At 58.1% G+C, this 12,946-nt stretch overlaps 1 protein-coding gene across 14 annotated transcripts in view; it reads right to left on the bottom strand.

Moving 5' to 3' along the window:
• Positions 1-2,506: 2,506 nt before the first annotated feature.
• CACNA1G (calcium voltage-gated channel subunit alpha1 G) overlaps positions 2,507-12,946 on the bottom strand; it is a 62,826-nt gene continuing 52,386 nt past the window's right edge. For 4 of the 14 annotated variants that reach the window (XM_049702655.1, XM_049702654.1, XM_049702656.1 and 1 more), the window contains 10 exons: positions 12,359-12,468; positions 11,535-11,668; positions 11,205-11,275; positions 10,993-11,071; positions 10,777-10,898; positions 10,087-10,440; positions 9,211-9,354; positions 5,246-5,423; positions 4,755-4,924; positions 2,507-3,563 (listed from right to left, as the gene is read on the bottom strand). In XM_049702655.1, coding sequence (XP_049558612.1) covers positions 2,823-3,563; positions 4,755-4,924; positions 5,246-5,423; positions 9,211-9,354; positions 10,087-10,440; positions 10,777-10,898; positions 10,993-11,071; positions 11,205-11,275; positions 11,535-11,668; positions 12,359-12,468 — 2,103 coding nt within the window. In that variant the 3' untranslated portion in view covers positions 2,507-2,822. Of the gene's footprint in view, positions 3,564-4,754; positions 4,925-5,245; positions 5,424-7,147; positions 7,283-9,210; positions 9,355-10,086; positions 10,441-10,776; positions 10,899-10,992; positions 11,072-11,204; positions 11,276-11,534; positions 11,669-12,358; positions 12,469-12,946 lie in introns of all 14 variants that reach the window. The other 10 variants (XM_004282573.3, XM_004282582.3, XM_049702650.1 and 7 more) reach the window with 5 other exon arrangements.

The following is a 12,946-nucleotide window of genomic DNA, read 5'->3' as shown; positions in this document are numbered from 1 at the left end:
GAAGCAGAAACAGGCAAGCCCGAGGTGGGGGCCTGCAGCTGTTAACACAGTTCCCTCTGAACCCACAAGGAGGAGGCTGAGAGCAGAAGTGCAGCGTAGATGTTCTTACCTCCAAAAGCCCCCACATCCCTGAAGCTGCCGGCCAGTTCCAGCCCTGTCCTGGAGGCCCTAATCCAAGACCTGCTGCCTCCACCCCAGCCTCCTTCAGATGCCTTCACTCCCCACCGCTGATGCATCCCAGAGCAGAATCAAATAACCATCCAGACAAGCATCGTGAGGTCAGCATCCTCGTTATTATTACTACTGTTAATGAGATTATTATTTCCACTTCAAAACCCTTTTAATGAGACACAACAGCTTCCATCACTGATAAAGATTTTACATTTTTGGTGGAGAGGCTGTAATTCTCTCCCCTCAGATATCCACATATCCACTCCTCTGAGGAGTCCTCAGGGCAGAGGGTGGTTGGGAAGTCTGGGGTGGAGGGGAGCGGGTAGCAGCCCAGTTCTCCGGCTTCACCTTGACCCAGAGTCCTCTAACCATTAGATGAAAAAAAAGACCCCAGAGCATCCTCTCCAAATTTCCTACCCTCATTAAGGAATAGACAGCTACAGAACGCTACCAAAATATAAAAGCTTAATCTGCAGACCCAGGTGACAAAACTCTAGGAATTTTGTGTAGATTTGCTTTTCTTTTGTTTTTTTTTTAAGGAAGGCAGTTCCTACTGCACCCTCCCCTCCCCACCCGAGGAGGCCAGAGGTAAAGCTTTCACGCTATTTCACACCCTCAGAGGATAAATCCAGGTGTTTGCTTCAAGGAGCAGTGTCATTTCCGTCCAAAAGAGCAATGAGAAAAACTTTCACCAGCTTAGAAAATACTGGGCGGGACAAAATTTCCGGGTCCAACCATCCAGTAGCCTCCCCCAACTTCCCCAGGATCCCAGGTTCAGATGGGGGCTGTGGGGGAGGGCTTCCAAACCCAAGCTGCCTTTGAGGTTTCAAGCGTCCTGGGGTTTGAAGGTGCTGGGTGTAAGGGGGTAAGGGTGTTCAAGGGGGTGGGGTTGAGGTGGATGTTTGGGGGTAGCTGGCAGGGACAGACTGGATGAGTCTGTGGTTGGTGCCCTTGGCACCAGGGTTTCAGACAAAAGAATATTGCCCAAAAAAAAAAAAAAAAAAAAAAAGAATATTGCCCATGGTAGCCCCAGAAAGGAGGTTCTGGGCTGTGCTGCTGGCCCCTCCTCCTCTCCCCTTCCTCCCCTCTGCCTGCCGGGCTGCCTTCGCCCCCTCCCTCCTCTGGGAGCTCCCACTGGGCAGGCAGGAGCAGACCGTGTAAACTCCTTGATGGTGCTCATTCATCACCCCCCAGGGGGCCAGCTCCCCACTCCAGTAGCCTGGCTGCCCCACCCTATCAACTCCACTGGGAGGTCCTGGCCCTGGCCCCCTCCATCTCAGCAGGGAGCAGCTCGCTGTTTATATAGCTGAATCCCTTTGGCAGCCTTGATGGGGCAGTGCCCGCAGTGCCAGTACCGGTCAGTGCCCCCCGCCCTCCTCACGTCACCCGGGCTGAAGCCTGAGGAAGGGAAACCCAGAAGCATTTGCCTCCTTCCCTGCACCTCACAAAACCCCATTGCCGCAGCTGACGCGCCTCCCCCAGCCTCAGTCGGCCCCATTAACCAAAACAGCTTCATTATGCCCATTTCCAGCTTTCGCCGTGGGGCTGATAGCTGTCAGCAGAAATAAGAGTTAATCTGGAATCACTCACATTCGCAGAGCTGCCTGGCTAAGGGGAAGAGATAAACCTTTGACAGAAGCAGGAGTACACTCTGCTCATCCGGCCTGCCACCAGCAGAGGGGCTTCTCTCCTCCCTTACCCCTGGGAGGCCAGGCGGCAGAGGGGCTTCTCTCCACCCTGGCAGGCCAGGCTGCAAGATTGCAGCCCTCTGGGGAGAGGCGTGTAGCATCTCTCTCTCTCTCTGGCACACACACACACACACACACACACACACACACACACACACAGAGGCAGCTCTGACCCTTCCCTCCCCACCACCCACTCCCCATCTCCAGGAATCTCTCTCCAGTGCCATCTGGAAATGCCTCATTCTGTCCCTTTTGCTTTTACTTTGGACCGTGATTAACTTTTTATTTTGGAAAATTACTTTATTATAGATATAGATATAGATATGTATGTATGTATATATAAAAAGGTTCCATTTCATTTGTAAAATCTTATTTTTTTCTTTTTTTCTCCTAGAGAAAATGATGACGAGGTTAAAGGAAAAAATAAGTTACATTACAGTTTCCAAAATGGTTCTCGCTCTCCACTGAAGATGGGCCCCCACCAGGGCTGTAATGCACTCCCGGTCCCAGCTTGTGCTTTGCAAGAAGAGGGAATATAACTAGATTAGTTATTTTAGGTTAAAATAGCCAAGAGACAGACGCCTTCGCCTCAAAAATATTCTGAGACACATAAAAGCAGGAGGAAACAAGTCTCTTCAGTCACAAAATGTTGTACATCCCGCAAATACTAGATTCAATTAATTTAATAAAATAGAATATACATAGAGATTCTGCACAAACGTATTGCTTTCTCCCAACAGCTCCTGGTGTCGGGAACCTCAGCTCCACTGGGCCTGTCTCTCTCAGCCTGGAGCAGGGTGGCCACGGCTGCTGCTTTCAACTCTGGAAATTCCGCTTGCCGGTGCCCAGGGCCACTGAGGCGAGGAGGGTGTCCATATGGAACTTTTCAGGAGTATAGCCCAGGAGGAGGAGCTACGATTTGGCACCCAGTGGAGAAAGGTGAGTGGGAGAGTAGGGCAGGACTCAGGGGTCCAGGTCTGCTGGGTCAGAGGATAAACCAGAGAGACTCAGCACGTCTTTCTTTGGGGGGGGCGAGGCAGCCATGCTGTCGGGAGGGCCGGAGGCCGAGGGTTCCTTGGAGTCGCTGGATGGAGCCCTCCGGCGGAGGCAGACACCAGGGCTGGGTGGGGGCCGAGGGCCCTGGCTCTGGCTCTCTGGGGGTTCTATGGAGATACTGGGCGGGCTGAGTTTCTTCTTGGGCCGGCTCCCAGGTCCCCCAAGAGGCTGACCTCTGAGGCTAGAGGGGCCAGGGCCCAGGCGGGGTTGGGAGCCACTGTCCAGGCAGCTGACGGCGATGGAGTGCCTCCTCTGTTCATCCAGCCAGGACGCAGGCCGGCGCGGGCAGCTGCGGGCCTCCACGCTGTAGCACTTCTTCAGGTCCCGTGGGGACGGGGCTTCCTCCTGGCTGCCCACAGGCAGGAGGTCTCCTGAAATCCAGCTCAGCTCCGTGTCCAGCTCTAAGCTGCTTCTGATCTCTGATGGGCCCTTGCTCCACGTGGGTTCTGGGCCCGGGCAGGGGGCTGACGGGGGCATGTGCTTCGAGATCTTGCTCTGGCCGTGGGAATGCTGCTGCGCCTGGGCGCTGGAGCGGCCCCAGAAGGAGGAGGCCCCGGCCAGCGGCGGGGAGGGCCCGCTCACCTCTGACAGCAGGTCTTCCCTGCTGTCCAGGCCCTGAACGTCCAGGGAATCCGTCCTTATTGCTGCCTGTATGGGGTGGGGCGAGGGCTCAGCCCAGGGGCTTCCTCTCCCCTGTGAACTGTCCCACTTGGCAGGTCAGAGAGCCCCTCCTCCCCCGCTCCATGGAGTTTCAGGCAGGACCACCCTAGGCAGGGGTACCAGTATCTGCTCTTGTTGGGAGATGCGGGTCATACGCAGTCTGACCTCTGTTGTCCACTGTGCCCCCACCCCCCACCCCCCAGCCTGCAGGAATCGCTCTGTACAGATCCAAGAAAGCACTGGGCCAGCTCTGCTCCCCAGCTGTTGCTCGCAGCACCTCCCAGCCTCTGCACAGGCTATTTCTTGGGCCTTAAATACCCTTCCCAAATGGCGAGCATCCCTTGACTACACGGGCTCAGGTACCCTGTGATGTAATACCCGCCTCTCTTCACCCCAAAGTAAAACTGACCCCTTCCTCCTCTGCTCCCTGCTGCACCACACACGCGAGCACTCTGTGACCTGCTGCAGCAATGACCTGATGGAGTGTATGTCCCTGCTGTTATACCATGCGCTCCAGAGGGCAGGGGCTGTCTCATTTGTCCATGTCCCGGTGCCCGGCCATGGAGGCTGCTCAGCGAATATTTGCAGAAGGGATGAGGACGGTGCCTGCTCCCCAGATGTGCTGGATTGAGCAGATCCTCACGTAGCTATCCTCACACATGAGGCACACATGGCATGGGTAGTGGCCTTGTCACAGTGGGGGCAGACAAGCCTCACCTGGCTACACGAGCTTCTGCTCTGTGCCCCTGGAGTGTGGGCTCTGGAAGGTAGGCGCCGGGCTTGGCCAAAAGTGGAGACATCTAAAACGTGCCTTGTGCCCCTTAGCTAGGTCTAGAAGTACAGAGAATAGGGAGGCAGCTCTGCGCCACGGAAAGGGAGTCCAGAGACCAGGTTCTACCTCCAACCTGACGTGTGTCCCTGGACAACCATGGCCCCCTCTGGTCTCCGGGCCTCCTCGGCAAAACAAAGGAGGGGGTGCAAACTCCAAGAGGACACAGACCACTTCTGCTTTGCCTAGAACTGTGCCCCTGGCACCTAGAACTCAGCCTGGCACATCACTGGCACACAATAAATGTTTGCTGGGAGAGTGAAAGTGGCAACCCTGGTCACCACCAACAGCCTAGGATTCCCAGCAGAGAGACCAGCCCCGGTCCGTGTCCACCCGCCACACCTGCTCACCTGGCGCCTGAGTGGCCTCTGAGCCAGAGGGGAGCGGGCTGGTGGGGGCAATTTGGGGATGGTGCCCCACGTGGGAGCACCGTGGGGCTGGAGCAGGTGGGGTGCATCTTTGGGAAGCTGCAGGATGTAGCTGGTGTCTGCTGGCTGGGAGTGAACGGACAAGACAGAGCCTGTGAGGGGAGGGGGGAGGGGGAGAGAGAAGAACTGGAGAGTCAGTGTGCTGGCTCCCACCTGAGTCCCTCCCGTCCACTCTCCCCACCGGGGCCTCTACCCTCACCACCCAACCCCCACCCTGGATTGAAAGCCACTCCCCTCAGGCGGGGGCTCCCTCAGGCGGGGGCTGGCTGACCCCTTCAGGCTGGGGGCTCCTCAGGGGTAGGAGAGACCTCTTTGTCTGCCTCAGTACCCCTACTTCCCGAGGACAGGACTGGGCTTAGGCAAGGACGGATCTCCTGCTGTGAGCCGAGCTGGCCTGCCCCCAGACTTGGTACCTGACTGAGCTTTGGGGAGCCCCCAGCCCCTGTGTCCCAGGGACCCCTCGGCAGTGCTCCCATCCCGGCACATGTAGCTGTCATTGGGCAGAGAGTGCGTTCGGCTGACCCCAGACTTCCTCACAGTCAGCAGATCTGGTCTCAGCATGACGGGCACCTCCTCAGTGTGGGACTCCATCTGCAAAGGGAACAGGGGAGGGAGATGGGAGGAAGAGGGGGCATCCAGATTGGGTAACTGAGGCAGAGCTTGGCAACAGTAACCAGAAGCCCACCCCCACCCCACCCCCCCGGCCAAGGCCCTGGCCCCCATCCCCTCCCTGGACAAGATGGTGATGGGATGAGTGTGGTCGGGGAGAAGGGACAGACACATGGAGAGCCCCCCATACACAGGGAGGAAGGGGGTAGGAGGATGCCCTGCCCCCAGAAAACTATTCATACTGCATCATCTTGGAGCTTTCCACAGGGGATGGCAGAGGGGTGAGGTGTCCAAAGGAGGGAGAGCAGCCCCCAGCCCCCAGCCCCCAGCCCAAGAGCTCATTCTCAAGGCCCCATTGAGAGTCTCTGACGCTGCACAGTGGAGAGTTAAAAGCTAACAACAGCCCCCCATCCCGATCGCTGTGCTGGGGCTTGGGGAGTAGGGGAGGGCCTTCCTAATGAGCAGGAGACAAGGCAGCCCCGGGACTGCCTGCAGAACGGAGGCTGTTTCACCATCCAAGTCCTAAGGCAGCCCCAACACCCAGCACTGGACAAGGGCGGGGCTCACGTGAGCTGAGTGACGGCTGAACACTAAGAGTGTGTCACAGCTGGTTCAGCCCCCTCCCCACCTCCCTTTAATTACACAGTGACTCTGGCAGGTGGTGTGTGAGGAGCAAGGCCTGGGTACCATGGGCTCAGGTCCTCCCTTCGTGGACAGACTGGGGATGGGAGTGGATTTTTTTTTAATCTATTTCAAAGAAAGGCGATAATCAGCCTTTGACCCCAGCTGGAGGGAGACAAGGCTTGTTCCCAAGAGATTTCTGCATCACCTTGTCCGTTCCTGGCTCTCAGAGAGGCTGTAGGTTCGTGTCCCGATGTGGGCCCAGCCAGTTAAGTAGCCCCAGAAGGCCTGAGAATGGCTGTGTCAGAAAGCAGTCTGGATCCTTTACTTCCTCTCTCAGCCCCAGGCTCCACTTCTGCCAACCACTCCAAGACCCCCAGGAACCCCTAAGGTCAAGGCCCTGCCCCAACAGAGCCCCGCTGTGAGGAGGGGCCCCCGTCCCTCCTTAAGTCCCAAGAGGAGGGGGAAGACAGGAAGGAGGGGGCTGCCCACAGTCAGATGGGGACGGGGGAGCCGGGCAAGGGTGGAGAAGCTGTCAGAACACAAAGAATCGCCCCAGGACGTGGGGACATACAGGGACAGTGACAGGGGAGATAGGAGCGGCCCCCCAGGTGGAGAAGGGCATGGTGGTGGCAGCAGAGATGTGGCTCTCACCCACTACGTGGTGGTGAATGGCTCATGTTGGGGCAAGGGGGGAAGCGGAGGTGGGAAGGAGGGGTGCAGGGAGGGGGAGGGCTGGCTTGCACGGGGCTCCACATACAGAGACCAACTCTGCCTCCAGACGGGCCGTTTGGTCAGCTGCCTGATAACACCTCTGATCTGAGCTCTGCCACTCCTGGGCGTCTGGATTAACCCTTTCACAACTGCTGCCCCTGGGCCCTTCCGGGCAAGGCCCCAATTTAATCTTATCTAATTGCTTTGTCCACCGTGGGGAACCTGAAAGACCTAGCAAAGCCTAGAGCACTAAGTGTTGCCTCTGGGTGGGGCCTGGTGTCAGAGTGAGAGGAGGGGAGGGAGCTGGAGCCCTGCAGCCAGCCCGGCCCCTGGGGAGGCAGGGGGAGCAGTGGGGGGCTGTGTGTATGTACATTGCTCTCCAGGGCACTAAGTAAGAGTGTGTGAGTGTCATCAGGCAAAGAGTCATCCGTCAGAGCTACAGAGCAGGACAGTTCAGACACAATCTCTGACGTCAGAGACAGAGCCTCCGTCTCAGCTAGAGGGATCTAGACAGGGAGAGAGATGATCAGGCATAAGAAACAGAGACAGTGCACATTCTCGTGTGTGCACGCACACACACGCACACGCACACACACGCGCGCGTGCGCACACAGAGCCCCTCCTCCCCGTCACAAAGCGCAAGGAGAAAAGGCCTCCTTTCTCTCTCCCCACCCCTTTCCCAAGTAAACTGAGAGCGCCTCCCCTCCTCCCCCCAAACCCCTGCTCTGATCAGAGAGGCTGCGCAGGCAGCGAAGAGCCAGGGCAAACACTGACAAAGCAGGAGACACAGAAACACGTTCTAAAGATGCCCCAGGAACCTTGACAGCCCCTCCCACACTACCACCACCCAGGGAGGGAGCAGGGAGAGGGAAGATCCAGGAAAAAAATGAAGAAAGGTCCGCAAAGCGCCTCTCTGCTCCCAGCACAGACAGAGCAGCATGGGGGGGGCGGGTGCAGGCGGTGCTGGGGACAAACCTGCCAATCTGATGACTGCTTTCTGACTATTCTCTCTGCTTCCAAAAGCCTGGCAGAACTCGGCCTCCCCCCAGGTTCTGGCGTCTCCCCTCCTGGGCCCTCCTCTACCTGCCCTCTCCAGCTTAGGTTCTGGGAGATGCTCTCCTCCCGCTGGTCTGAACTGGGCACACTGGGTTGGGCCACCACAGCGTCTGTCTGGCTCACCTGGGATCTGCAGCCGGGCTTCAGTGCCTACAGGGCCCTGGGGGAGAGCGGGGCCATGCCTCCCAGATGAGCTGACTGCCTGGTCACCTTCTCAACACCCTCCTCTCTCCCAGCACCCTTCCCCATGAGCTTCCTTCAGGATGGGAGGCCTTGGGAAGGGACTTGCTCTCCCACTGATCGTTCTAGGTCGTTGCCAGGTTCAGGTCCCTGTAGTCTATCTGAGGCTGAATCCCAACAAGAGGTCAGGAGCCCTAGAGGCAAGGTCCCTTCCTAGTCGAGGATCACCATCCCTTTCTCTGATCAGGCTACGGGTGTCCCAGGCGCTGGGAACCTGCTTGCCCGCGCCGTCATCCATCATGGCCCGCGGAACACTAGGCTCTCTACCTCCAGCTGATACCTGTCTCCTTGCTTCCGCTCTGGGTCTACCGGGGGCTCTCCTGCAGTCCTTGACCTAGTGGGAGGGTTGGTGGGGTGCACCTCCAAGTGGAGGGGGTCAGAGGTGGCCAGACAGGTCCCAAGAGGAGAAGGAAGAGGACCCCAGAAAGCAGATCGCAGTGAAATGGGATGGGGGAGAAAAGTATGTGGTGCTGCGGGAAGGGGCGGGGCTTGGGGAGGAAGCCAAGTCCTATTTCACACGAGGTCCCCAGAACCCACTCCCAGCTGGAGCCTTCCACCCACTCTCAGGACCAGGTCAGAAGCCACTGGCTACGGATAGCACCCATCATGCCCAGCTGTTTCCTTAGCTTAAAAAGCCACCAAACAGAGGACTGGGGAGGGGGAGGGCACTGGATACGGAGAAGAAGGAGACTGTGTTCTAAGACATGTCCCTCAATGGGTCCCCTGGCCACCTGCACTCTCCCCCGAAGCACCTCTCCCCTGGATCTGGTACCTCACTCCCCCTACCCCCTAAGGTCCCACTGCCAACGTGTCTTCTGCTCCATCCATCTCTTTTCTTCCAGGTTCTTTCTTACAACTGCCCTCTCCAGACCCCTCCTCCAAGTATCCTTCTCCCTCAGAAGTGCAATCTCAGCATTCCTACCTTCCAACCATGTGTTCCAGAGGTTGATCTCAGCCTGAAGAAACCCTGGCTGCCTCCTGCCAGGCCCAAAGCTCAACTGAGGCCCTGAGGCTGTTCTTTCCCCAGACACCCAATGGGCAGGAAACACCCTCCCCGACCCCGTCCCAAGAAGCATGGCACAGCATGGTACAGCCCAGCACAGTCAGGAGAAGGGGCACAGCACAGGGACACAGTAACCTGTGGGTTGGAGCCGCCCAGGCTGCGGGTGGGAGGGAAGGCAGAGGGCGGGCCTCCTGGGCCTGCCAGCTCGTCCATCAGCTTCAGCTCCCCCTCCAGGGAGCCCTGGATCAGCAGGGATATGGTGTCAAACAGCTGTCTGTCCTGGGGAGGACCAGCCCATAAGGGGAGCCGGAGAGTCAGGGGCGTGGGGGTCAGAGGAGCAGTAACGGGAAATGTCATGGCAGGGGATTGAGAAGAGTCAGAGAGAGAGAAAGAGGTCACACGCGTGCACACACACGTACACACACACACGCACGCACACGCACACACACAACAATAACAACAAAGAGACAGAGAAGGAGGAGGGGATGTGGAAGGTGGGGAAGAGAGAGGTGTGGGAGGAGGAAGAAGAGATGGGAGATGGAACATGAGAAGAGCCCACAGGGGGAGAAGGAGGAGGAAAGAGAAGAGACCAGGGGAAAAGATTGAGAGATGGAATCAGGCAGGTTGAAAGGGGGGGAAGGAAAGAGGTTTGGCAAAATCAGGGCGAGAGGGTAAGAAAGAAACAGGAAGGAAACAGAAAACAGCCTTGAACCTAAGAGCCAGGAAGGGGAGTCCGGGCCGAACGGGAGGCACCGGGACGGATGAGCCAGCACGTGTGCCAGCGGCTTGCCGGGGTGGCCCCACGCTGTGAGCGCAGGCAGCCACCTCTGGGTCTGGGCAGGGGCCTGCTCACCCCTCCACATGCAGGCAGGGGGTCAGACGACTCAGGACGAGCCCCAGGGTCTGCTTGCCGCCCGCTCCCTGTACACCACCCAACCACCGAGCCGCTGAGCACCCATGCCACCGGTCTCCGTCCCACACCCCCTTGAGGCGAAGGGGGTGTTTGCTCACCATGGGGTGCTCCAGGGAGAAGTGGGAGACTGCTTCAGCATGGGCTGCAGCCTGTGGGGCCCCAGGCTTGGGGCTGCCAGGGCTGTCGGGGCCCTCGGCCCCAGGCCAGAGGAAGGGGCTGCCCGGCGGCGAGGGGGCCTGTGGGCTGAGCGGCTTCATCTCCAGCTCCAGCTCAGCCTCCAGTTCAGCCTCCTCCTTGGCCTCCTTGTTGCTCTCCTCCAGGTGCTTCATCAGCACAGCAATCACCACGTTGACCAGCACAAACTGGGCTGTCAGCACGAAGGACACGAAGTAGATGGGCGAGATGACCGTGTTGTAGCAGGTGGACTCCTGGTCACAGTCCCGGAGGGTGTCCTGGGGAGGCGGGTTAGAAAGGTGAGGCTGTGAGGACAGCAGACAGAGCCATCCTGGGAAATCAGGTCTCTGGTGTCACGGAGCTTTGCAGGGGGAGAAGGAAGGGCAGGAGGAGGGAGTGACGGTGTCCTGTGGGCAGAAGAGTACTAGACACCGTCCTGGGAAGTGTGAGTCAGAGCATGTCCTGGGGAGAGGGAGTTCCAGAGTGTTCCGGCCTGGGGGACAGGAGGTTACATGCTTTTATTCACATCCAGTTCATCTTGAGCCAAGAGGTGGGGCTGTCTCCTTGGGGCCCGGGCCAGCCCTGGGAGGGACCTCGCTGTGGTGGGCTCTCACCTTCATAATGCCATTCCAGTTGTCACCTGTGGAGACTCGGAAGAGGGTCAGGAAGGCCATGCCAAAGTTCCGGAAGGTGGCATGGCGGCCCAGGCCCTCGCAGGGGTGTGTCTCGTCACACTCTGGAGGAGAAGGGAAGGGGACAGAGGCCCGAGTTAGTCCGGGAGCTCCTGGGTCTCCAGCCCTGGCTCCTCTGCCCTCCCTACCCCAACTCACCCAAGTCTCCAAAGAGCTCCACGCCCAGAGCTGCAAAGATGAAAAACAACAACATGAAGAGAAGTCCCAGGTTCCCCACCTGGAAAAGAGGAAAAGAAATGGAAAAGGTGCCACCGGATCTCCCAGCCAGCTTCCCTGAGCCCCCGCCCCTTTGGAGAGCACCCTCTCCTTCCCGAGAGGACCCTTCCCACCCGCCCCCGCCTCCCAGCTACCTGGGGCAGGGCCTGCATCACTGTGTCCAGCAGCGCCCGCATGCCCACAGCCATCTTCAGCAGCTTTAGCACTGCAGGACAGGACAATGTCGTGAGCTGGCCCCTCTGGGTCCCAGTCACACAGCTGGTGGAGCCAGGGCCGGGCTGCCATGGCTTCACCCCCACCCTCGGCCCAGCTCCCAGCTTTCCCTTCTGGCAGAGGCTGGAAGAAAGGCTCACGGAACCCACACCCACCCCGTCCCTAGCCAGGCAGAGCTGAGCCCTGCCATCTCCCCCTGGGCAGGTCACCCTGGGAGGGTGGCCATGGTGGGCAGGCAGCCGGGCACTGACCTCGGGCGATACGCAACACCCTCATGATGCGGATGATGGTGGGGTTGATGGGCAGTGAGGCGTTGACCTCGATCTCCTCCAGCGTGATGCCCATGATGGACAGCAGCACAATGGCCAGGTCCAGCTGGTTCCACCTGAAAGCCCAGGACACAGCTCCCTGAGAGGGGCACTGCAGAGGAGGGGGCAGGCGTGGCAACACGAGTGGCACGTTCTCAGCCACAGAAAGGAGAGTGGAGGTCAGCCTGTCCAGCCTTTCCATCCTGCAGAGAAGCGGTGGTTTATCTAGTCACATAGCCGGTCGGTGGCACAGGTAGGGCTAGGACTTTAGCTCGAGGGCCTCTGCTTTTCGTTTTTTATCTAGCATTAATATGGTATCTGCTCTGTGCCAAGCACTATTTGAAAGACTTTACAAATAGGAACTCACAATCTTCACAACTCTGTGATGTCGATACAGCTATTATATCCCATTCTATGGATGAGGAAACGGAGAGCGATTAAGTAACTTACCCAAACTTACCCGCTTCTAAGTAATGGAGCCAGGATTCAGACCTGTCCAGGCAGTCTGGCTCCAGTCTAAGCCACACTGGTTTCCAGCTGTCAGTGTCTGCAGGCTCTGCCTTGCCAAGCTTCCTCCCTTCCCTCCCATCCCTCAGGCCCTGGATATACCCCCGCCCCCAGCCCACCATCAGCCCTGGGTAGGCCCTGGAGTGCAGTCTGAACCTCCGGAGTCAAGAAAGGTCTTCAGGCACTAGACCCTCCGGGGCATCTCCCCAGGAGAACACACCCTTTCGCCCACTCCCCTACTCCCCTCCCCTCTCTTTTACCTGTCCTGGAAGAACCGTCGAAAGCCAAAGGCCACCAGTTTGAAAACTGACTCCAAGACGAAGATGACAGTGAAGATGTAGTTGCAGATCTTCAGAGCCTCGTCCAGGATCTGGCAGGGATGGAGGCAAGATGCAGGGTCTCTTAAGGGCCAGGGACGATGCCTGCCCTGACCCCTCCATCATTCTTCCCAGATCTGGGAGACAAGGTGAGTCTAAGGGGGCCTTTCATCTCTTCCCACCATGATGGCTGACCATTGGTCACCACTCTAGGGTAGAGTAGGGCTCTCATTCACATGCACGATCCAAACTTCGTGTTGAAGGATCTCTCTCCTTGAGGGTCAGTGAGGAGATCACATGAGAATGTGCTGGAAGGCACAGAATGCTAGAACTGGAAGGGGCCTTTTGCATTATCAATTCAATGTCCCTATTTTACAGATGGGAAAACTGAGACGTGGAAGTCAGCTGACGGAGGCTTATTTGAGAGGTGGCAAGATCACAGGGGAGGTTTGGAGCTGGATGTTCACGAGAATTTCAACTCCAGAAGGGCAGGCACTGGTCCGCCTTCTTTACCCTCAAAGGTCCAGTGCG

The sequence above is a fragment of the Orcinus orca genome, chromosome 19, assembly GCF_937001465.1.
Source record: "Orcinus orca chromosome 19, mOrcOrc1.1, whole genome shotgun sequence".
NCBI lineage: Eukaryota > Metazoa > Chordata > Mammalia > Artiodactyla > Delphinidae > Orcinus > Orcinus orca.
Note: the sequence above shows the minus strand (reverse complement) of the source record. Positions and strands in the feature narration are given on the sequence as shown.